The 25,145-nt window shown below is 39.2% G+C and overlaps 1 protein-coding gene across 1 annotated transcript; it reads right to left on the bottom strand.

The window, feature by feature from the left end:
- Nucleotides 1-17: 17 nt before the first annotated feature.
- Nucleotides 18-25,145, bottom strand: lig1 (ligase I, DNA, ATP-dependent). The gene is made up of 27 exons (XM_072669156.1): nt 25,022-25,145; nt 23,852-23,914; nt 23,393-23,570; nt 23,108-23,273; nt 22,791-22,934; nt 22,373-22,708; nt 21,360-21,471; nt 20,989-21,084; nt 20,742-20,798; nt 19,613-19,671; nt 17,397-17,510; nt 15,949-16,115; nt 15,645-15,721; nt 15,453-15,544; nt 15,224-15,323; nt 14,365-14,450; nt 14,153-14,268; nt 13,713-13,808; nt 13,163-13,273; nt 9,899-9,970; nt 7,562-7,706; nt 4,470-4,552; nt 4,136-4,288; nt 3,829-3,882; nt 3,444-3,587; nt 2,998-3,090; nt 18-648 (listed from the first exon to the last, which is right to left on the bottom strand). The coding sequence occupies exons 1-27, from the start codon at nt 25,036-25,038 to the stop codon at nt 574-576; spliced, it is 3,006 nt and encodes a 1,001-aa protein (XP_072525257.1). The 5' UTR covers nt 25,039-25,145; the 3' UTR covers nt 18-573.

Below are 25,145 nucleotides of genomic sequence, written 5' to 3'. Positions count from 1 at the left end.
GCTTAAATCACAGAGGATAAAGCCTCATGCCAGAGAGCACAAAGTCAAATGAATGGTCTTTTGTTGTGTGCTCAGGCAGATTCAGTAGATCGCTTCACAGAATACCCTGTACAATGGGCTTGTTTTTTTATTCTTTATTTTTTTGCCCACCTGTTTTCAGAGCACATCACCAGACATTGAGCTCCCACATCACCCCAACCCCTAGTGCTAGCAGACAGACAGATGTTTGACACATCAGATATGTCGCAATTTTAAAATACTATACTTATTTTGAACTACATTTTAAAGACTGTGAAATAGGACAGTTATACTGCCCAACTTAAGAAAATTCAAAACGCCAAAAAAGTGCATTTTATGTCCCCTAGAGCTGACAGCAAATCAAAGCAAAAACATTTGTTAGACATTTTTATTTGAATTCCCATTTCAAAGCCTATTTACAATTGCAATTTTCAATTTCAATTAAAATCCTCATACAACCTGAAAAGAGAATTATTCAATCATACCATTTATTCCAAAACCCTACATGAACTTGCAAAGGTCTATCAAGGGCACAGGTAAGTGATCAGATCAGGATCAGTAGTAATCCTCAAGATCAGTTTTTTCCCCTTGATTCTGGATCTGCTGCTGCTTCTTATAAAGATCAGCAATCTGAAAGAGAAAGAAAGAGTGTGCTTGTAGTATATGTTGGGAACAGTAAAACAGCACTATAAGAGACCTAGGCAGTGTCATTTTGGAACTGAAGTTTATAAGTTATGCTTCAATCTGACAGTAGGCAACAAATTATAAAATGAAACTGACCTACAGGTACAAACAATACACAAGCAAGGAGCAACTCAACATACACACACAAACCTATGTGTACCAATCAATGTGGCAAGGAACGCAGAGCAGTTGCAGAATTATGCTGAACATTCAGTGTGACTTGTTACCAATTATTCCTACCATGCACTGTAATCCATTACCCTCTGACCAGATATTCCAGTTAACATCCTTTCATACAAGGCTTTTTTGTCAATAAATCCAGCCATTCTTTTAAATGAGGCACTTTGGATGATTTCCGAGGATTGCAAAATTGTTCTTGAAGCTGAAACCACATGTGGTTACCCTTAACTACACAATTCACTGTCTCTGTTGCTTAACAAGCATAGCTGTGGGTAGACCAGTAGTATATTCATTGCACTACCTTCCAGAAAGGCTGCAACAAATGTACTCATAGCCCACTCATTATAGGACCTCCAATAACCATATCTATGGTGAAGCAATCTATTTAATGGTGGATACTTGCTTACACACACACACACCAAACTATTCTTCTGCCACACAACATAGTCAGTTAACAGTTAAAAGTTTGACTATATGTGTTTCAAGTTTTTTTTGTTTAATTTAGTATCTTTCTGAAGTATAGGGCTACCCTGGGGCTGTGTTTTTAGCTTTAAGCTCAATAAGCTGACTGAGTAGCATTAGATTAACTGAGCAATTTATAGCACCGAAAGACTTCAGTATATATGACGTGTGAATAACATTTGCTCTACCAGTCAATGTAAACTCTGGTAGCTCTGGTAATAAAATCATTTCCTGGTCGGCAAACTATTGAAACATCAGGAAGCCAACAGTATGGAGTTTCCATCTCATAAAATTAGAGATGCAAACTTGTGCAACAATGCTCATTAACAAGAAAGGTCATTACATAATGCGTTCATCTAAAAATCGTTATCGTTAGAAAACTGAGCAGAAAGTCAATGGATAATACGGCTAGTGTGACATCTTTGCATTGTGGTCTCACAGTACTTTGATGCAATGTTACATTCTTTTTTAAAGCAGCTGCCTGCTCGGCACACTGTGACCAAATAGTCTATTCTGGTTTAAGGTCAGACTTCAGAGCACCAAAATGTATTGTAGATCTGTTTTGTATCACAAGTAATTTGTAGTTCACTGACTACAGTCTAGTGCCTTCACTTGAAATCTCAAAACTGTGTTTGTGATTATAGCTATTGTTTTAAAGTGTATTGTATTAAGTACCTGCAAATAAAATCACATTAGCTGTATTCCATTTTGCACCTCACCCATCACACCATTCAGAAACGTAAAAAAGAAACATGAAATGGAGCGAAGACAAAGGGAGAGAAAACACAAATCAAAAAGAAAAGACCAAAAAAAATAAATAAATAAAAATAAAAAGACCCGGTGCTAGGACAGGAAGCAGAGACAGACGAATGCAATCAAATGTGTCGCACAAAATGTTCCACGATGTCACAGTTCTGTCAAAGCGCTTCTGAGCAGTGCAGACAGCATCGAGCAGCGCGATCAGAGGCCATGACGAAAACATTTTCACAAAAAGTGAAATGAGTGCAGTGGCAAGAGCTTTCCAGCTTTAGTCATTCACCCATGTACATTACATCACCCCTGCTACCTGTGCATTATGGAGTGAGCGAATTACACTACCGCTGCACTAATTTGAGAGAACAGTATGCTACCTACAGTATGCGTTATCTGTGCATGTTGATGGCTGTTACCAGTGTTAGTGATTACATATATTGTTAGAGTTTAAAATTGTTTTTAGAATCACTTGCAAGCTTCATGTTTGTATATTAATTTCACAATAAATTTGGGTAAGATTAATTTGAACGCTTCAGTCTTCTTACAGCCCACTCCCGCTAAAGCATTTCAGTGTGCATTCACCACTGCTTTAGTTCATCTCCCCAAGTTATGATTCCCTTTAACCATGTTTAATTTGGCATACAGTCAGTTGTGTTGTTGGCAACAAGGTCAGCACAAAAGCAATAGAATTTTAGAATTTATCTAAACTAAAACTTCACTGCTCAAAGACAGTGAATTACTAACAATTTAATAAACTCAGCACTTCTGAAAAGAACTGTTTCCAAACTTGGTGCTGCGGGTTGGGGCAGATTAAGGGTCTCTATAGCTCTAATTTTCTGGTGTATAGCGTTTATGCTACCAAGAGTCTAAAGCGTCCTGGTTTAGATTATATTATATTACCTGTGCTCCTGTAGTAGCATCCTCTGGCTTCTTGTCATCTCTTATGCGGAGAAATCGGGGGAAGCGAAGAGAAATTCCTTTCTCTGAGTCCACCTAGTGGGCAAAACAAGCAACTCAATATGAGCCATGTAACATTTACCATAATCTCTTACATATTGTCACCAATCTGCTTTTCATGGCTTTAGGCCCAAACTCTCAGTAAGCAAGCCAAATAGGGAGGAGGAAAGGAAAATAAAACACTCCAGATAAATGAGGGATTACGTCAAAAGGAACCAAAACATCAACTGGAAATTCCACTTTTTAATCATTTAGATATTTTGGGAGAAATACTGCGGCTAAACCAGAGACAAAGATGTGCTGAAATGTTACAATAATAAATAAAGACCCTCACTGATCAATGTAAACAAATGAACAGTCAATTTGGTTGTGCTGACTGCTATACTGACCAAGCCCATTGCTGCCTTGTAGACTGGAGACAGTGAGAGGTCAGCACATTTCACCTCCCACACTTGTACAGCATCCAGCCAAACATCTGGTTCTGCTGACTGATCCACTCTGTAATAGGGCCGGGGCTTAGGGAGGATGTGCTCCTAAGAAGCACAGCATGTGATTAATACTTCACAATTATACATCAATTAATTATTACATATTAATGTTAACTACTCTGATCACTGATTAATATCATTAAATGCATTCATTTAATATAGAGGAAAACAAATTAAACACACAATCTAACAGTACTAATTTAGCTTGACTGAATAATTAGCATTTTTAAAAATTATGTATCTTTTAAACATACAAGGATGTTATTGTAAATTAACATAATGGTACCTTTAAGAAATTGTAATGTTGCTCCAAATCTTCATCCTTGAAGCCTGTTCCAATCTAAACACAAAAATATATTCCTTAAGATCTAAGAAGTAAGCAAACACAGGGAGATCATTTAAATGCCTTAAAGTAGTAGTGATAAAGGATATACCTAGTGAACTGCCTTGACTTTGATCTAGACAGATTTAACAGTGAGGCAAAAGCTAGCTGGGTCAGTTGGCATTATGCAAACTGCCAATATTAACCCTCATTCACCATTAGCCACATAAGCATTGCTTGGTTAAGCCCCAGTCATACCGATCCCTCCTACCTTACAAACAGACTGAAACTCCTCATTCTCCTCATCATAGCAGGCGAGCAAGAAGCCTCCATAGCTGCCCGCCCTCTTGCCTTTTCCCAGGTATGCACCGATCACACACAGATCCATCGTGTCCCCCACACCCTCAAGGTAATCCTTCTTCAGCTAGAAAGTAAGGAACACAACAAGGAACACAGTGAAGAAACACAGGGCACAAATGAGACAGAAGGAGAGCAAACCAAAAGCTGAAGTTAAGTAAAACGCAGTCAGAGCTGTTTTGTTGGCATTTGACAACGAAAATGTCAAGTGAGTGGAGTGGGAGAAGGAGTGCGTGTCAGTCAGCTACCTTAAGCCAATTGTGGGAGCGCTTGGCGATTTCATAAGTGGCGTCTTTCTCCAGAGTTTTCACCATCAAACCTTCACAGGAGTCTACAGGCAAGAGAATTCATGTTTCACAATACAAAGACCAAAGAGAAAGAGTGTACTTTCAACACACTACCTACAACTTTGAGCAATTCACCTAATTTTCTATTGATTATTTTGTCAATTAGTTGGTTAACCTAAATTAATTTCCCCCAAAAAAGGCAAACTGGTCATTTAAAATGTCTTTATTTTGACAAAACTGTAAGTGCAAAACTCATTTACATAACTTACATTTACAGTGGGGAAAAAAAAGTATTTAGTCAGTCACCAATTGTGCAAGTTCTCCCTCTTAAAAAGATGAGAGGCCTGTAATTGACATCATAGGTAGACCTCAACTATGAGGGACAAAATGAGAAAAAAATATTAAAAAAAAAAAATCACATTGATCACATCTGATTTTTAAAGAATTTATCCTTTGTTGGCAATGACAGAGGTCAAACATTTTCTGTAAGTCTTCACAAGGTTGGCACACACCGTTGCTGGTATGTTGGCCCATTCCTCCATGCAGATCTCCTCTAGAGCAGTGATGTTTTGGGGCTGTCGGCGGGCAACACGGACTTTCAACTCCCTCCAAAGGTTTTCTATGGGGTTGAGATCTGGAGACTGGCTAGGCCACTCCAGGACCTTGAAATGCTTCTTACGAAGCTACTCTTTTGTTGCCCTGGCAGTGTTAGGGATCATTGTCATGCTGAAAGACCCAGCCACATTTCATCTTCAATGCCCTTGCTGATAGAAGGAGGTTTGCACTCAAAATCTTACAATACATGGCCCCATTCATTCTTTCATGTACACAGACCAGTCGTCCTAGTCCCTTTGCAGAGAAACAGCCCCAAAGCATGATGTTGCCACCCCCATGCTTCACAGTTGGTATGGTGTTCTTTGGATGTAACTCAGCATTCACTCTCCTTCAAACACAACGAGTTGTGTTTGTACCAAACAGTTCTACTTTGGTTTCATCTGACCATAAAACATTCTCCCAAAACTCTTCCGGAACATCCAAATGCTCTCTAGCAAACTTCAGACGCGCCCGGATATGTACTGGCTTAAGCAGGGGAACACGTCTGGCACTGCAAGATCTGAGTCCCTGGCGACGTAGTGTGTTACTGACGGTAGCCTTTGTAACGTTGGTCCCAGCTTTCTGCAGGTCATTCACTAGGTGTGGTTCTGGGATTTTTGCTCACCGTTCTTGTGATCATTTTGACCCCACAGGCTGAGATCTTGCGTGGAGCCCCTGATCGAGGGAGGTTAACAGTGGTCTTGTAGGTCTCCCATTTTCTGATTATTGCTCCCACAGTAGATTTCTTCACACCAAGCTGCTTGCCTATTGCAGATTCAGTCTTCCCAGCCTGGTGCAGGTCTACAATTTTGTTTCTGGTGTCCTTCGACAGCTCTTTGGTCTTCACCATAGTGGAGTTTGGAGTGTGACTGTTTGAGGTTGTGGGCAGGTGTCTTTTATACTGCTAAACGGGTTCAAACAGGTGTCATTAATACAGGTAATGAGTGGAGGACAGAGAAGCCTTGTAAAGAAGAAGTTACAGGTCTGTGACAGCCAGAAATCTTGCTTGTTTGTAGGTGACCAAATACTTATTTTCCACCATTATTTGCAAATAAATTCTTTAAAAATCAGACAGTGATTTTCAGAATTTTTTTCTCATTTTGTCTCTCATAGTTGAGGTCTACCTATGATGTCAATTACAGGCCTAATTTTTTTAAAATGGGAGAACTTGCAAAATTGGCGACTGACTAAATACTTTCTCGCACTGTATATAAGACCTTCAGCAAAAGTCAGCAGTGCAGTGGGGTAATTTTAAACATCAGCATAGACGTGATCTACTGCATTTATGCCATTCTCCACACAAAAAATGTGCTTTAAAATAATGGAAATAAACATAAAAGCCCAGATTCTATTTGGGTCTTTGTGTTAATTTTTCAGGTGCGCGTGTCGCTATGTGGCTTCGAAACTTTGTCCAGTGTACAAATCACCGTTTTGTTCCTTGCTAATTTCAGGATCTCTCATACTTTCGATGCTTGGGTCTTTGGAAACCCGCAGCAGTGGGACTGGCTTTGAATGGAGCAGACCGGACTGGAGCCAGAAATGACTGACCTCAAAGAGCAGTTTTGTAGTAGTAATGAGGAAAAAAAAAGCTAATAATTTGTCCAGTGATGAGCAGGAATTTTACACAATTTCTTTTTGCAAATGTGTTTCAGTTCACCAATATTTTAGGGATGCCTTGCATTTCAATAGGGTTAAGGTCCAGACTCTCTGACCTTTACAAATCATCATCTTTCTTAACCATTCTTTAGTTGATTTACTTTAGGTCATTGTCTTGGTCCATCTCTCATTATCTATTCAGCTTGAGTTCATAGATTGCTGGATTAATTTTTCCCCTCAATAATCACAAGGTGTCCTGGCCCTGAGACAGCAAAGCACAAACTACGATGCTCCCTTCACCATGCTTCACAGCTGGGATGAGTTTGTTTGTGTGGCGTGTCCTTTTTTCCCCTCAAAATATAACTCTGTGCATTTGAGATTGAAAGTGGAACCTTTGTGCTATGGACAGATAAGACATTTTCCAAGGAGCATTGTGGACCATCCAGGTGGTTTTGGGCCAAACTGAGATGTGATGTAATGTTATTTTTTTCAGCATTGGCTTCCTTTATGGTGTACTTTCATAACACCACTCTTGTTTAGTGTTTTCAATGCAGAAATGTAGGCAATTCCAAAAGGTTCACTTATTTTTTCCTTGCAACTGTATACTTACTGTGAAATACTTTTAAATAGGTCCATTAATCATGGCAGGCAACTGGGTACAATTCATGCTTTTGTCAGTTTTAACACTGGACTTTACTGCAGAATTATTGCAGCAATTCCGAATCATTACCAAATCCCTCTGCATTTTCAAACCTGTCTCTCTCTCTGCGCATACACACACACACACAGCGAGAGAGAGAGAGAGAGAGAGAGAGAGAGAGAGAGAGAGAGAGAGAGAGAGAGAGAGAGAGAGAGACACACACCTCGTACTGATTGCTCCAGGAACTCAGCGATGGTCTCGGTGTTGTCAGAGTCAAGAAAACGAGCGAAGACAAACTCTCCCTCCTTCTCCTCAAAACTCTCCCTCAGCAGGGCACGGCGCCTACTCAACGGCTCCCGCACCAGAGACTAGAACAAGCGGGACAAGTGAGACAGAAAGCAAAAAAAAAAAAAAAAAAGATAAAGAGAAACACAGACCATGTACATGAAAGCACAGATCCATTTTAGAAGTACCATTCGATTTAAAGTAGTTACTGTACACATGAATGCACACATTTTCTGTCTGTTAAAAGTCACTCACTTGAGAATTCTCCAGAGCCGTGCCCATTCTCGGCAGTTAATCAATAAAGTTCTGTACTACGCTGACTGCCTTTATCATTAGTCAGAAGTGGTCAATACATTGAGGTTTACTGCTGTATTCTGAGTGGGGCAATATTCCAAATTAACTGCACTTAATCGTATTACTTAAAACATTTTACTTAAAATGTAAAAGCTCCAGATCACATTAGAGATGCAGGTAAACAAATACAGTAAAATGTAAGAGGAATTTCTCATTTTGAAGAAAGAGGAGATCTTGCAAGCTAATCTAAAAGAACAAAGCTTGGTTCCAGATTTCTCCTGGAATCCCCCAGCCAGAGTGTGCATGTGTTCAATCCAATCACTAGTTCACCATCATTAAGCACCGATTTACCAATCTAGGGGCATTTACATTTATGGCATTTAGCAGACGCTCTTATCCAGAGCAACTTACAAAGTGCTTTGCTATTACCCAAGAAAAACCTTAGCTAGTTAGAATAGACCAATAATTCAAAGGATACCTCTAAGCGTAGACATTACTAAACACAAGACAATAAGGTGACCATAGTACTCCAATCGTCCAAGTACTCTCTAAAGAGGTGGGTCTTCAGTCTGCGTTTGAAGACAGCAAGCGACTCGGCCGTACAGACACCCAGGGGAAGCTCGTTCCACCACTTTGGTGCCAGGACAGAAAAAAAGCCTGGACGCTTGTCTTCCGCGGATTTTGAGGGATGGCGGGTCGAGCCGAGCTCGAATGGCTCTTGGTGCGGATCGGCTTTTGACCATTGCCATCAAGTAAGGAGGGGCTGGTCCAGTCTTGGCTTTGTAAGCCAGCGTCAGGGTTTTGAATCTGATGCAGCTACAGGAAGCCAGAGAAGAGAACGCAGCAGTGGAGTGACAAGACGACCCGTGCCGCTGCATTCTGGATGAGTTGCAGGGGCCTGATGGTGTGCAGAGGGAGACCAGCCAGAAGAGAGTTGCAGTAGTCAAGTCTTGAAGTGACAAGAGACTGAACAAGCACCTGGGTGGCCTCTCTAGAGAGGAAGGGTCGAATTCTCCGGATGTTGTACAGGATTTGGTATTCTCAAACAAATATGTTATTAAATGTTTTCTTAACAACTGCCTTAGACAGTAAGAGTTCACAAGGTCAGCCTCTAAATCAGTTTAAATTGTTGAATTACAACACCTAATGTCTAATTTGACTAAAAGTGCATAATGTTTGTAAAGTACTGGTAGTTTCTACATAATGACAATTCACTTTTACATTGTTGAAAGTATTAGATCCTTGAAGAACTATTGGATGTTCTTTAATTTAAGACTGTGGAGGAATGTCTTAACGGTGCTTTCAACACGGAACCTTTTCCTGAAGATTCCTCATGCCGCACCTAAAAAGGTTCCTCCACAGTTTCAAATGAAAGATCTTCCAAAAGGTCATCAAGGACCTTTTACTTTTAACAGTGTAGCTTGTTTACTGAAACTGAATGCTTAGCTGAATTCTGATTTTCCTACCATCTTTGTTCTCCGCTGCACAAATTAAAATTGGAAAATAAAAATGTTATGTTACAAATGACCTTAAGAAAACACCACAGGTGTCAAGAAAATCCTACGAATATAATTGATAAGAATATTTAAGGATTTGTTACAATGCTGTAGAATTGCATGCAAGAACAGTCCTATACACTTCAAGTGTTCAGGAATATGAAATATAAATACTACAAATTCTCTACAAAAGAACATACTTTTAATGTGCAAATACTAACTTTCAACCCCCTCCAAATACAAAAGTAGTGTTTCAATTTTTTCCCCAACACTAAAGTAAATTAATAAAAAAGTGCTTAGAATAACAGCAGAAAATGACCAAATAGTTAATATAGATTAAAATGTAAATAATAGTAAAATAATAATAATAAAATAAAATAAAATAAAAAAACAGGTGACCTCATGACCTTAACTATCTAATGAATTGCATTAGCTGTATAAACACACACAAAAATCTACAGTTTCCAACGCCATTGTGCTCTTACCTCTCCATTTAGGTACAGAAGGTCGAAGGCATACACACACACCTGCACCTTTATCTCAGACGCATCCACATCCTGAAACATACACATACTGTCTCATTAAAATTAAAAAACATAAAATTCCTCCCACGGCCCCTCTCTCCCCCTCACCATCTGTCCATCCTTCCACACCACTTCCTCTTTTCTCTCACCTCTCCTCTCTGCCCACTCCCTCTCTCATTTATTCCTTCACCTTCAACATCTTTCTCGTTCTCCCTACCCCTCTTCCCCCCCATCCCCAACTCCCGGCCCACCTACCATCTCTCCAATGAAGCATTAATAAGGGGAGTTTTCACTTAATAAGGACGACTGCTTTAAAGCCCTAATTAAAAAAAGGGAAAAAGAACAAAAATAAATTTTTAATATTCTTAAAATGAAAGTCTTTGGTAGCATGCCGACTGGGATTAGATTCTGTGCCAAACATAGACTCAGGCCTGCAGTCAACTTGCCAGTAAAAGTAAAACTTTTTCTTGGCAAAACAAACTTTCTGGAAGATGCCAACCTCCCTAACTACTCCCAAAAAGCTCAGCTAAAACCCCTGTTCACCACAGCATTTGCTCTAGAATGACTCATGTACGTAAGTCACAAGCATACAAATGACATTACAGATCTTAAAGCAGTGTTATGTAGCCTTTTTAACATACAAAACACAGCTTCAGATTCATGGTGATGCTCCACTGACTTGTAATTAGGGATGTCCCAATCAGGATATTTTGGCCCCTCCGATCCAAATCTCTTAATCCAGCAGATATATATATAGTGTCAGCAGATATATTTTTGTGGTTTAGATAAGATGTCCTGTTGATTAATGCGTTCAGTAAAAACCCTTAATTTTTTTTTTTATATCAGTTTCTATAATGAGACATTCTGGACTGACTGATTTTAAGAAAAGTCTCTACTAAACTAAATCACTGATTTATAGTGTCTTTAGTATCTGACTCTCCTCCCTGACCATTCAACTCCCAGCTCCTTTAAAACACTGAAGTGTGTGTAGTGGTACACACTCTGGAATATTTGTAGTTGGTAAGAAAGAACTTTATTAGAGAGGTGAATGTATCACAATTAGGTATTTATAGCATGTCTGTATTAGCATTTTCACTGTAAAATGCAAACTCTTATTACTTATAATATAATACTATTATATAGACTTATTTACCTTCTGAAAACGTTCTTAATGCCATCCAGCTGGGCAATAATTTATTTTAATGGTTCTTTAAAGACACTAGAAGGTAGTCTGAACACAGTGGCTAAAACAAAGACTCAGAACAGGATTGGGATTAAAATAACAGATACCCAATCCAAAATATGCCTGGGTCTACTTGCAATAGGGAAACAGTCCGTTTTCTGCTACTGCATCATGTAACTTTAGAGGAGCTGCACCAGACTTCTTGTGGGAACTGCATAACCCGAGTTATATTATAATTCTGTAATATTATTCAGTCTTTAGTCTTTTTTTCTCCTCAGAAGAATGTTTTTTCTTTCTCAACATTTAACAAGTTGAGGTACATTTAAGATTAGTGACCTAAAACTCAAATCCAGCACAATGCCACGCCCTAATTTTAAGTCCTTAACCAAGGTCTCACACGTTTACACAAACAGGGCAAAAATAAATAAATAAATAAATAAATAAATAAATAATAAATTTTAAAAAATCAATCCAGTCTTCCCACACTCCAAACACATAGGGGAAAGGAGTTATCTTGGCAGACCTGCCACTGGGAATTTCTCAGTACCAGGAACATAAGCACAAAACACCTACCAATCTGAACAGCTCACAAAATCTAAGAATGATCCTAGTGCTCACAGCAATTCATAGGTTTCTTTAGGACCTCCAAGCCTTAAGCTACTTAAGAAAGAGTAGCATGAGACCTGACCTTTAAACATCAGCCTGCTAAGTTTTTTCACTTTGTCTGGTCTTTTCCGCTCCCTTTTGTTCTGTTCCCTTTTTCAGACAAATTTAAATGAAAATACAAATCTTTATACTCTGCACGTTTTAACAGCATTCTGCCACAGGCCAGCAGCAATTAGCTTTCATTGCCTTAGTGTCCAACTAATACATTTTCCAACCATTCCTTCCCCCCCAAAGACAAATTTATTATTCTCCTATATCTTTTGCCACAAAGACCCATACACAGATGGGAAGAAGTTGAGGTCAGGTTGAGCAGAGCTCCTGAAAGGGTTGAGGGGTTACATGTCATGCAAGACAGAACCGGGATGTCGCTACGCCTCCGGCTCACTTCCACCAGATGTGCAATTCAAACTAACAACCCTCTGGCTATTGGCTCGCGTTTAGTAAAGACTGAGCCTTCGTCACACCTGTTCTCTAGATATGGGTGCCATATTTATTTTTCTGAGTACAAGTATAGGATAGAATAAGCTTGGCTTGTGTGCATTTTAAGTGTTGGCTGATCAAACATCTATACAAGTAGACTGATCAGCATTAAGACAGACTGTTTTTAAAGCAATATTTTTTGGTCACCGTCACATACGATCCCAGTCCTGGGCTACCCGAGAAGTTTTGAGCTCTCATAACTTTTACCAAGGTTTCAGATGCCCTTTATAAAACTTTATAAAGAAATAATGTATGATTTATATTTTAATTATTATTTATTATTATTTGTAAAGACTTCCCAAACTTCCCCAACAATCAGCAATAATGTGCTTCTCTTAGCAGCTGTCTAGCACTGTCAGGTTGTCAGTAAACAAGGACTACAGAGCTCAAGTTGAGGTCTGAATGGAATCAAAAAAGGGGGCAGAATACCATGACAAGAACACAAACTACTGTTAAGCATGAGGGTGGATTTAGCTTATTTAGGGCAAGTGTTGCAGCCAGTGGCACAACTTTTCTCTGTAAAATAATTAATATTGGATTTAATTCAATCTTAGCTAATTCTGAAAGCAAACATCACACCATTTGTGAAAAATTAATAAAAAGAGGATGGCTTCTAAGATAGCAGGATAATGATCCTAAACACACTTCAAAATTCACAAGGGACTACCACAAGAAGCTGAAGCTAAAGGTTTTGCCTTTGCCCTCACAGTCAACCCCAACCTAAACATCAGCAAACTGAACACCGTCTTCAAGACGAGTGCATGACAGCCCAATAATCTCGCAGAACTAGAAGCCTTTTGCACAGAATGGGCACAAATCCCCCAAACAAGAATAAAAAAAAATAGTTGGGGGTGTTACTATGACATTACCTAAGGGAGAATAATCCTTAGCCTCACCTTCCTCTTGCGTGTGGTAAGGACCTGGAAAGGCTGAATCTGCTTTTTCTCTCTGTCCCACGCAACAGCCTCAGAGTCCAACACACAGCAACGCACTGATTCCTTCTTTACCTGAGAGAGTGAATGAACGAATAAGGGAGAATCAGATCGAAGCCAGTACCCACAGCTTTGAGTTATTAGTGTGTGCAGACTCCCTGATAACGAGAACACAATGTCTGGGTGAACTACTGCTGTTGCATCTCAGTGTGACACAGAGATGGGGACGAGGTGGGGGGGTAGAAAGCACAAGAATGAGCAGGAGAGAGGGGCGAAAAAAGGTACAGAAAGACAGATAGATGATCAGATAGATTTCAGCACATTAAAACTGAGAGTTATGAGTGTATGCAGACTTGCTGATAAGTTGAACACCAGGACTGCCTCTGCAGGACACATACTCAAACTCAAAAGATTCAGGGAGAGAACGAGTCCTTGTCTGTGTCAAGGACTGGAGGCTGCAGGCTCTAAGAATTCACTACCGACTGCCAAAACACTGTATGTGCGTGTGCGTTACCTGTGGGATCCGCGAGATGATGTCAGGGTATTTGCTGGTGTTGTCCTCTTGATTTCGGCTGAAAATACGAACCTCTCCATTCTCAAGAATATGAATCTATCAAATGAAAACCAAATATAATAGAATCAGCCAATGAAATACGACCAAAAGATATTCAATCTGACAAGACCACTGCAAGACCACTGCAAACATTGGTACTGGAAGACTACTGTTCTGCATATTCTAGATGTTTTTCCTGCTTTTACCCACTTTAATTTAGGAAGGCCCTAATTAGTTGGCTAAAGCTGATTAGTTGGACCAAATGTGTAAAAGCTGGAAACACTGCATTAAAATCTTTCATAATAACAAACAAATATGGATGCAATAATACTGAAGGTCTTGGCTCCTCCTAGTGGTGCAACTAGCAAAACACATGAATACAGACACAGACTAACACACACCTGTGCTCTCTCTCCATCATACTTGTATTCGCAGGTGAAGGCAGCCTCATCAAACCTCTTCATTACCTCCCCAACTCCCTTAGTTGGGTGAGCCAACATGGGTCTCAAGGGCACACCTACAAGTACAAAACACTTGTTCAGTCACAAACACAACAAACATGAGTGGTTCTCTCTCAGTGTACATCTCTCAACATAACATGAGTGGTCAGTACCTGGAGTTAGTTTGCAGTGTTTGGGCAGCTCGTCTATGCCCTCCTTTAAAAGGACAGGGATGATGACATCATAATTTGGCATTTCACTAGAAAGAACAAGGAAAAAGCAGGTAAAACAAGCACCCAAGATGTGCCAGTCAAACCCCAACATGGTTGGTCACATTTCTACATACTTAAATGCAAAAAGTCATATTTTGTGTGTATAAATAAGTTACTACATAAATAAATCTGTCATGAGGACCAGCCAAACACCTCCACATCCCCTGCTGACATTCAGCTGAAAGCATTCTGGAGGGAGGCCAAGTCCGCAGAGGTAGGTGGTGATGAAAATGACACCACCAATATTTTATCTTCAGGCAGACCACCGTTAATATTAAGTCTACTGTCATCAAGACATGATGAAGTCCTTCCCATAGCACGCTTGCTGCACTGCACTAGTTACAGTAAGCAGACACCCATGATTTAGCACCATCTATTATAAACTAAAATCTAATTTAGTTTGTCTAAATCTAGTTTGTCTAAACTAACATGTAATAAAAAAAAACCCTACCTTTAATTATTATAAGAGTATATAACTTCTTATACTGATTGATAACTATAGGCAATCAACAACCTACCCATTTACAATTTTGGTGGACATGCGTTAGCCTCTGACTTGATGTGTCTCTAGCTGACTAAGTTATTTAAACAGACACCGTTTTAGAATTTAAATGGCAGCTGATTAAAAAAACATGTATTACAAATTTGCTTTTAGTAATTTATAATGATGTCAAGGAATGGTCAGGGCTGGAGAACGCAGCCAGTAAGGCTATCTATGGTCATAACGTTCTAATTTCACACAGATATAGACACTATGTACCAATAAGTCTGTTTGAGAATGAGTCCTTTCTCTTCCAGCCATGCTCTCCGGCTCTCTGTACTCATCCCCTTTCCGGCATCAATCAGACTCGGTGGGAACTCTGAAACATGCAACACCACATATGTTGTTGAACAAGGGTCAAAGCCACAGTAGCTGCTGAACATTTTAGTACAAGGTTAGCCTAACATATTAACATGTTAGCTGTATGTTATACTGCCACTACATTTACCTTGACCTGGTGGGGTCAGACACACAGCCTGACTCAGAGCTGCGAGCACACTCTGCTCAGCCAATCCGATTCTTAGCTTCCCTGCCAACGACCTGCCAATGATAAATAGTCATAATTAAATACAAAGTGTGTTACCGTGATTATGTGTAAAGAGTACATGTTGCAATTATAAATGTCAAAGGTGTGACTGACCGTACAATGTATCTGGCCTCTGAGAAACGACAAGCCACAAACAGACCCTTAATGATGTCAATTTTCTTATTCATGGCCTGAAGGAAGAAAAAAAAAAAAAAGAGAGAAGTGGGTCGATTTTAGGCATGTGTATGGCATGTGAGATAGGAGAGAGCGAGCGTGTGTAAAGGTGGAATTCAAAATAGCTGAAATACCAAATGTGTTTTTGTGTGCCTGAAAACCAGGATAGTAAACGAATACAAAGAAAGCACAAGCATCAGCATTCTTCCGTTTTTAGCAGAGTTTAATCGGTCTCCGTACTCACAGAGTTGCCACTCATGTTGCCGATTTCCTTCAGTTTGTTGAATACTCCTACTGCATTCAGACTTGCTGGTGCAAACATCATTCTCTGGTTGCTACGGGAACTCTCCGCCACCAATCCTAGGTCACCTTTTTCCTGGGCCTCGGCCTTGATTTTGTCCAGCTGTCGCCCTGGTAACAACAATAAAAAAAGAGCCACAGTCATTTTGGCTGGATGTGATTAGCTGGGGCCAGGTGGAGGTGGTTTACATTTGGTTTTACCTGACCTGTGATGATTACATCACCTCCAAACCACAATTCTTTGAGCTCATTTACATACTCTGCAATATAGTTTACCTCTTGTTCTATAACTACACCAGTCAATGTTTTTGGGGTGCTATATTGTACTAGAAATAATAGCTTTAAATTAGGTTTGTCATTTTAATATAATTTTATGCTACTGATATAATAGGCAATTTGTAAGTAAACACAATAGGTAACATCAAGGTCAGCAATAAATATTGAGGTCATGTCCATATATTGTACAATAACTATGCAATTATTTATTCATTATGAAAGGGTTTTTAGTTTTCAATTTCATATTTGTACAGCTTTCAGATTCATTAATCAAATCTTTATTAAAAGTCAATTGCCATTAGATGTGCACAGGCACTTGTGTACTCAGAACAGTTTGAGGTGACAGTTTTTGTTATGTTTGATCATAGGAATATAGAGAAATTTACAGGTCAAGTGGCAATTTTGCATTTTAACAGGACTTGTGTTTGAAGTAATGCATACAATCAAAGTGTCTCAATATGAACATGTTTCAAAGAGAGTGCTTGACTTTTCTGCAGTTAACAGATTTGTTAACCTTCATGGTTGCCTGAATCAAAACTGTGGCAATGCAGAGTTGTACTGCCATGAGATCTTTAAAGTTGCCAGATAATTCAAGCTGACTGGTCATTGCACCCTTTTATTTAACTGCATTTGTAACTGTACATGTACAATATCCATATCTTCCCACAGGTTCATCCTTAAATTAATTGGTGGAAGTGAAAGATCCAAAATAACCCAGACACAAAGCAGTCAAGAAACACCACAATGACTCTGCTGAAAAACTTGTCTGACCTGTTGTCAAGACAGCATACTGACTCCTGTGAAATTAATAACATTACAACTGCAAATTCAGCCATTCTTCTTAATTACTTTATCAGTGATCTTGGGTGTTTTCACAAGGATTAAAAGCATTATTTTGCAAGAATTTTAATATAACTTCTGTCTTTGGTTGGCCTAGCTCATAAATATTGATCAAGTGAAGTCACCTACCCTTGTGAAACTCTGAACTGAGGGTAGTGGCTTTGTGGAGCTTGCTTTGAGGTACAGGACTCAGTGGTGCGCAAGAAGACAGAAACACTGAAAAAGCAACGTGTATGTGTGTGTGCGCACGAACACATGTGTGTTCATTTCACTGACCGGTTGCCTGGGCAACAGCTTTCATCAGCACCGTTTCTCCAACGCCCAGCTCCAGCCCCTGGTAGGCTGGACCAAGCTGGTTCAAGCACAGGTATACACAGCACAACAGGTCATCTACAAAGAAAGAGACAGTTAAAATCAAACAGGTTCCAGTTTTTTGCAAAAGCATATTAGTGTTAAGATCATCTTAACTTTTAGAGAGACTGTTCTGTGTGACGCTTGCTCAACCACTTAAGAATCATCTTTGTGTAAGATGCTTTTGGGAAACCCAGCCCAGATCACACCACCACCAACACACACACACACTTTACAAACAGGCCTCACAACTAGGGTTGGGAGCCGTGAACAAATTCTGGTACATTAAATTTATTACCAGCACCCAACAGCACTTTTTGGTACTTCCAGGGTTATACTGCCCCATGTTCGGATCAGAGTTCAATGTCAGATGATACCGACTGACCCGATCTTTGTGTTTGTATAAATAATGTAGCCACACAGTTTAGGCAAGATGAGCTGTTGATTAATGCTGAAGTAAAATTACTATTTGAAAGTATCAGCTTCTATAATAAGACATTCTCCAGCGATTAATTTAGTTCAGTAAAGTCTAATCAGTTGTCAGCTTCTTTAAAAAACTGCAGTCAAGCCACTGTGCGTATGTTTGTGTGTGTAGTACACACTCTGGACTGATATTAGTATTTCAATTACTGGTGTGAAATAACTTTTATAGTGGGCATATGTGCTATAATTTGGGTGTCTATAGTGTGTGTGTGTGTGTGTGTGTACACCAGCATTAGCCTCCTCCCGGTTCTGAATGTACTCTTCAGTGCTGGTTTAAAAATCAAGATGACATCAGATGGTGCTCTATACACCGCGAATAAAATTAGGATCAAAATAGACAATACTCGATCCATTACAATATGCCTGAACTGGCCCTGATTCACTCATTCATTCAGTCATTTTAGTTGTAATGTAAAATGTAAGGTAATATTCAACTAAAAATGATCAGAACAATGAAAAACTGTCACAATAGAAACATATACATACAATCTTAAAATACACATATTTAACAATATTTTACAAATCAAGTATATCATTCCTTGGTAAAATATTTTCTTTGAAGGCCAAGGTTTTTAACTGCCTAATCAAGGTTTTCTAATTAAGTGATATTTGAAGCATCATACAAACATTTTAGAAACACTGGAGGTAAATAATGGGAGCTAAAAAAGCAACGTGCATGTTCTGTAGTAAAACAGGACCTTTGCTTTCACGCTTTCAATTACAGCACACCTTTCAGTTTTGTTTTATTTTTTAATTTTTTTTTTTAGATTTATCTATTTTGTATTTGACCAAAGTGTTTGCTCAGGTTAGAGGCGTTTCCATGTCCATCATTGCATTTCAAGTTACAAATATTGCAAAAAGCACTGTCTGAGTTGTAACAATGTAACCATGCCCGATACCACCCTGACTGCACACACTGTTACACTTGAATCGAAATTTGACTGATTTGACATAAAATCAGTATTCGGTAGTACTGACTTAATTTGGTCAGTACCCTTAAAAGTACAGACTTTGGGACCCAATCCTTCTTGTAAGGAAACATAAGTCACCTTTAATTGTTTGCATTTTTTTTGACATTAACAGAATACTGATACAGCAACAAAATAGTTTAGACATTTTCAGACTTTTATACTTTTATGCAAATCTTACCATAATCTAATTAATGCAACACAATGGTGTTAACACCAAAACGCACTGCAGCAATTCTTCCACACAAAGCAAATTACCTGACTAGAAAGAGTATGATGTTTAGAGGAACAAACGTCATTGTGACTATTAACACTATCCGATATCAATTCTTCTTAAAAGCAAACTGTACTAGTTACTAATTTATTTACTGCATTCATTTTTATGTTCATTAATTACGTTAAAATCAGCTAAGCCAATAAAAATATGAAGAAACCCTCCATGAGCTGACTAACAGAAGATGGCAAAAAATAAGATGAATCTCCAAATACCCTTTTCTATCCATCTCTTTTCTACATCAACACCGAACTCTCCCTCTATCCATCATAGGCAACAAAATAAAGGCATGATTTCCGCCTCTCTTTCTCTGCCCCGATATTCATCAAACGGCTCATCCATCAAAAAAAAAGAAAGTGCAACAAATCTGAAATTGCAACCCAGAGACAGACACACAAATGCAAGCACAAACACACCTGGAGAGAGGAGGATGACTGATCGCAGCAGGTTGGACAGCGTCTCAATGTTCCTCAACCTGTTTATAATACCCGAACACAAGACATATTACTCATACACACTCCTCAAAACATGTATAAACTCATTCATACCTGCAAACACAGACACTCCAAATGTGTAGCTGCTCCCCCACCTCAAACATAGTTCAACATAGTTCCCCAAACACCTCATTTCATGAAATACAATAGCTGTTCAATCAAGCCAAAACACATTAGTATTCAATCACTGCTTAGGATCAGTTCTGAAAATAAGTCTGAAAACATATTCCACCATGAAAAAGGTTCCTCGAACATATTTAAGGTTATATAGCCAAGATTAATCTGTGTCTATAGCTCTGTTTGGGGACAATGAAATGTACATGGGGTCCTGGGTAATTCTCTCTTTCACAGAAGCCCCTCTGTGATTTGATTACTGTCGGAATCAGCCACCGTTTTTGTCCACAGAGAAAAGGACACTCTTTAGTGCGTCTTTAAGTGCGCTACAGGAGGTCCTTTGAGAACAAGGCCATAGTATGATTTTTGGTCCAAGTCAATCTGAAGGTTCTTTGACAGTTGAAAGTGTACCCTCACTCTTAGCTCCTTTACAAAATGGTTCTTCTATGGTTTCTGCTCAATAAACCCTTTATAGTGCCTTATCTTTAAAGCGGGTACATACAGAATTGTTTTCCACTAAACTCAGCTGTGATCTGATCATTTCCAAGGCAGAGGTCACCAAAAACTCTCAACCATGAAAAGAAAACTTTCCAACTGCAAAACAACATTTTGAAGTACTGCTTCCCCTAAATAAGAGTCAGCATCTCTTTGATCACTTAGACCCTAAATTGTGAGTGGAGCATGAATAGGTGACCACAAGATGCAAACATTTGGGTTTCAAACTTGCTCTTTCTGTGGTAATTTTTGCTTTCGGGTGAGAGTTAGATCACTGAGAAGACATTTTAAGTTAATTTGTTACAGATACCCCCTTCATAAACTCATCCTCTCCAAATAGGGCATATAACGAACTCTCAGAAGTTCAGATAACTATTTATATTTATTTTATTCTTTTATACCTTTATTATTTTAAAACTGATACTGAACAGAGAATTCACACCTGCCGGAATCTTCCTCAATCTTCTCAAAGGTACGAGCAACAGCTAAATATGGAACTCTGACGGAGAGAGAGAGAGAGAGAAAAAGAGAGATTTAATAAAAATAAAAATAATTAAAAATAAAAATAAAAAAAAGTACACAAAATTAATTATGCCAAATAAATAAATCAAGTAAGTTAAACAAAACAGAAAAAAAACAACAACAAAAAAAAAAAGATATATCTGAGAATATTGTGAGGGTGTGTTTACTTCTGGCCCCTCTTCCAGCATGCGTCATCAATGGGATGATAATGAGCTTTGGATGGATCATACTGGCTCTGGTTTGCAGGCTCTGTCCCCTTTTCACTGTTAGAAATATAAATAACACATAACTAAGCTACATCCACGCTTGTAATTGTGTAATTGATACTCATACGGATAAATATTAAAGCTGTGGCTCTAAGGTCAGTGATCTATTCACTGAAAATCGGCATCTACGATTTCAGAACACACAATAATAATAATAATAATAATAATAATAATAATCTAATATCCACTCTCTTTTGGAGAAATCAAAGACCAACACCAACATATCGCCTTCCGTGGCAGAACAGTTCATAAGTAAATCACTGCACCCTAACCTTTTCTTCTCTTTCTCTTCAGAGGCAGGTGAAGTCTTCCCTTCATCCTTCTTTTTCTCGCCGTCATTTTTTTCATCAGTTTTTTCCAGCTTCACTGCAGCCTTTCTTGGTGCTAAAATAGATTGTGGGGGGGAGGAGGTTAACACAACACAAGTGTACAAATGTTTACACACACATTCAGAGTGTGTTTATACTTGTCAAGCTCGATTAAAACAAACCCTGGTGCGATTGCTTGGTTAGTGCAGTTCATTACAGTTAGTGCAAATGCTGCAATTCGAAATTAGGTGCACACCAAACAAGTAGACTGAGACCTGAGAACTCTAGTGTGGGCCGTTTTAATTCTGAAAAGAATTTGAACCAAAGGCATCAAAACTAACCAAGAGTTATGCACAGGCAACATCTAGTATTAACCCTGCCTGCTCGCTCCACCAACGTAATGCCATCCACATTTGCCCGCTCCATCCTGCCCACGTTTCAGTGCTTTAATGTATTCCGTTCCGACGCTTTAGATCAGCAGGGCTGTGTGACAAACTACACACGACAGTGTTTCACCACTAGCCACTATTAGAACTGCATTTATTAGTGTAGCTATCAGAGTAAAGAGATTTGGGATGCAGCCGCAGTATTGTTACATTTTACAGTTTTAACTTACGTAGTTCCGTGAACGACGCATGTAATCAAAATTGTCTTAATATCAGTATTAAAACTATGTTATTTAATAAGACAGGTTTAAAGGTTAGGGGTTAGATTCTAGTTATTGCATGCATCACTTAGGCCCTGGGGACACAGACGCATTATACAGACCTCAACTTGTAGCTTTCAGTCATATGTGCCTCTTGTCACCTTTTCATTTTGTTCGATTGCAAATATGTCAGTATAACAAAGCAAACCAGGTTTAAAATAAATAAATAAATAAATAAATAAATAAAATTAGCTGTATAATTTTCTTGCTTGGTCTGGACCAAAAGTACCAAACTACAAGTATAAACACACTCTTAAAGATAGTAACTTACCAAAGAAACTGCTGATGGGTTTTTTCTTAGCAGATCCCTCTTTCTTCTCCTCCTCTGTATCTTTCTGTTCTTTAGTCACCCTTTCCGGACTGTGTTTTTCTGACTTGACTTTGTTCACTTTATCTTTGTTCTTTTCCTTCACTTCATCCTCCCCTTTCTCCTGTTTTACTTTTTCATCACTTTGTTTTTTCTCCTTTTTGTTTATGTCATTAGTTACACCTACATCCATCTTTTCCTCATCGTTGGATTTCTGATCTTCATCCGATTTTTGATCTTTCTCTGCGCTCTCACCATTTACGGTCTTCTTTTCCACTTCCATCTCCTCTCCTTCATTCCCTGCATTTAGTAAAATACAGACAATTTTGGAGACCAGTCTAAATCAGAGATCCTTCCAATCTTTTGTTTTAATTAGCCTCACCTGTCTCTTCAGAAGATTCTTCTACTCTTGCTCTTTTACTCTCCTGTTGCTCTTCTTTCTCTTTCCTATCCTCCTCTGCCTCCCCTTTCTCCTTCTCTCCATCACTTCTGCTGTCCAACTTCCTCTTGGGAAACTGCTTACGAGCTAGAAAGGAAAACAATTAAACAAATTACAATTAACAGATTCATGTACAACTAAATGGCACACTGACTGGAAAAAGTGCTAAAGAAAAAAATATTTTTTTAAAAAAGGAATTAAAATGAAAGAACATAGTAACCATATCTAAACCAGTGTCAAAGTGTAAAAAGGACACTAACCAGTCTTGCGTTTTGGAATGCCGGAGGGTGAGGTGGATGTAGGAGTAACGGGTGTTTCAGGGGTTCCCGAAGCTGCCGAAATAGCAGGAGTTACTGGTGTGGCGGGGGTTGTCGGGGTAGCGCAGGGCTTTGGTGAAAGTGGAGCGGCACTATCTTTAACATCAGCCTATCAGTGAGAGAAAGAGAGAGAGCGTGTGTGTTAGAAATGACATTACCCTAAAGCACATAAGATATTTTGGTGCCACATATTCTGTGTATTTATCAGCTATGTAAAGCACTCAGTACCTTCTCCTTGTCCAGCTTGGTCGCTTGTTCTGTGTCCTGCTTGGAGAGCTCTTCCTTGACTGTTGGCTGCTCTTCATCATCACTATCAATGATCTGTCGGATACGTTTGCTAGTCTTCTTCACAGGCGAATCACATTCCTTTGCACCATTCTGAGTTTTGAGGGGGCTTTTGATGGGTCTGAATGGTGAGGAAGAGCATCAAAAGAAGGAAAGACTAATAGTGTAATTCTGTCATTCTACCTATAGTTAAAACTGTTGGTATCCTCAGTTAAAATAACAAAGGACAATAAATGCTGGACAGAACTGTGACACAAACTTTAGGGCTTGGAATTTCACATGGAAGGGACTAGATCAGAACTTCTGACATTTCTAGCATTTCTGAGAAGATAAATATTTAAAGCTAAAACTAATTCAAGCAGCGACATATCAAAACTAAAAACAGCTGAGGGCTTCACTTACTCAGACTTCACTTTAACCGGTCCGTCGTTCTTCTCCTTACATTTCATCGGCTGAAAAAAGGACCTGCAAAAGCAGATTTAGACAGAATGACACAGAGTCCCTAAAGTGTCATGGTAGAAAACAATATTTAGAGACATATGCCTTTCTCTTAACTTAATAAATCACTTCATGGGTTTGGGGGTGGGGGTTGTCTTATTAAATTAAGAGAAATTAACAAATCAAAGTCTCTAAACATTACTTTGATGCACTATATGGACACCACCATTCCCAAGCTCAATGCTGGGGGACCTTTATAGCTAGCTACCCCTAGAGGCCATACATGCTCCTAATCTATTGCCAATACTTTTCAGCAGGGACTGAACAAGCTGTGTGGGTGCATGCATTTGCACATCTGTGTCAGCACTGGGTGCAACAACGTATCTAGCTAGCTAGCTACCTCAGAATCAGGCTTAATGCATTCATTAGATAGGGTGACCACAAACATTTAGCTAGATATACAGCAGAATTAATCACAACTGTACTGTCTCGTACACAGAGAAATGCTCAACATGACTAGCTATCTGAAAAGAATCTGAAAGGAGGGGAGGGGAGGGGGTGGGGGGTCTGTAGCTCAGTGAAGGTGAAGCCAGAGTTAGCCATCACTAGCTACCCAGCTAGCCATCAGTTAAACCGACACCTGGCAAAGACATTCGAGCCAAAACACACAGCTACACTACTTGCATAGTCCCAAAACTATGTTTTGTTTCAATGTGAGGCCTTTTCGGCCTTTCTCAGGAGGTTCAGTTAGCCAAGGCCAACCTCTGCTAAGTTTACTTCAGCTGTACTTAGTTACTTTACTTGCTAGCTAGCACTAGCTAGTAACTGCCTGCGTTAGCTAGCTGGCATTTGAGATGCACAACGGAAATCTAACGGGAGCAGGGTGTTATTAAGGTTATTAAATATCTGCCGTGTTACTTACTGGATAATATAGCTATGCTAGCTAACTAGCTAAATGCTTAACACGTTTTTTTTTAAGACGGTAGCTAGCAGGCTAGTGCTCTGCTAGCATATCTGGCCCCGTTCTCTGACTTCTCTCAATACTGCCATCATTGTTTTAAACGCACAGTAACACAAATACATCCGAGTTATCTAAAGATCCCCACAAGAGAGGCTGAGACGGGAGACACTCACGCTATGCTTCGCTGCATGTTGGCTAGCTGTGTATAAGCAGCACTTCAGGCGTTCAGACAGCTAGTCGCTTTTTCCTTTACGGCAACTTCAGTGTTTTCATCCGAACAATCTCGCGCGCTCAAAC

This window comes from Salminus brasiliensis, chromosome 23 (genome assembly GCF_030463535.1).
Source record: "Salminus brasiliensis chromosome 23, fSalBra1.hap2, whole genome shotgun sequence".
Taxonomy (NCBI): Eukaryota; Metazoa; Chordata; class Actinopteri; order Characiformes; family Bryconidae; genus Salminus; species Salminus brasiliensis.
The sequence above is the reverse complement of the archived record's forward strand: the minus strand, read 5'-3'. Positions and strand labels throughout refer to the sequence as shown.

Excerpts from the sequence above, each read along its gene's own strand:
- lig1 (XM_072669156.1), bottom strand. Across the intron at positions 15,324-15,452 it reads TCTGACCCCACCAGGTCAAG|AGTTCCCACCGAGTCTGATT; the intron begins GTAAATGTAGTG and ends TGCATGTTTCAG. Across the intron at positions 9,971-13,162 it reads TTACCACACGCAAGAGGAAG|GATGTGGATGCGTCTGAGAT; the intron begins GTGAGGCTAAGG and ends TGTATGTTTCAG.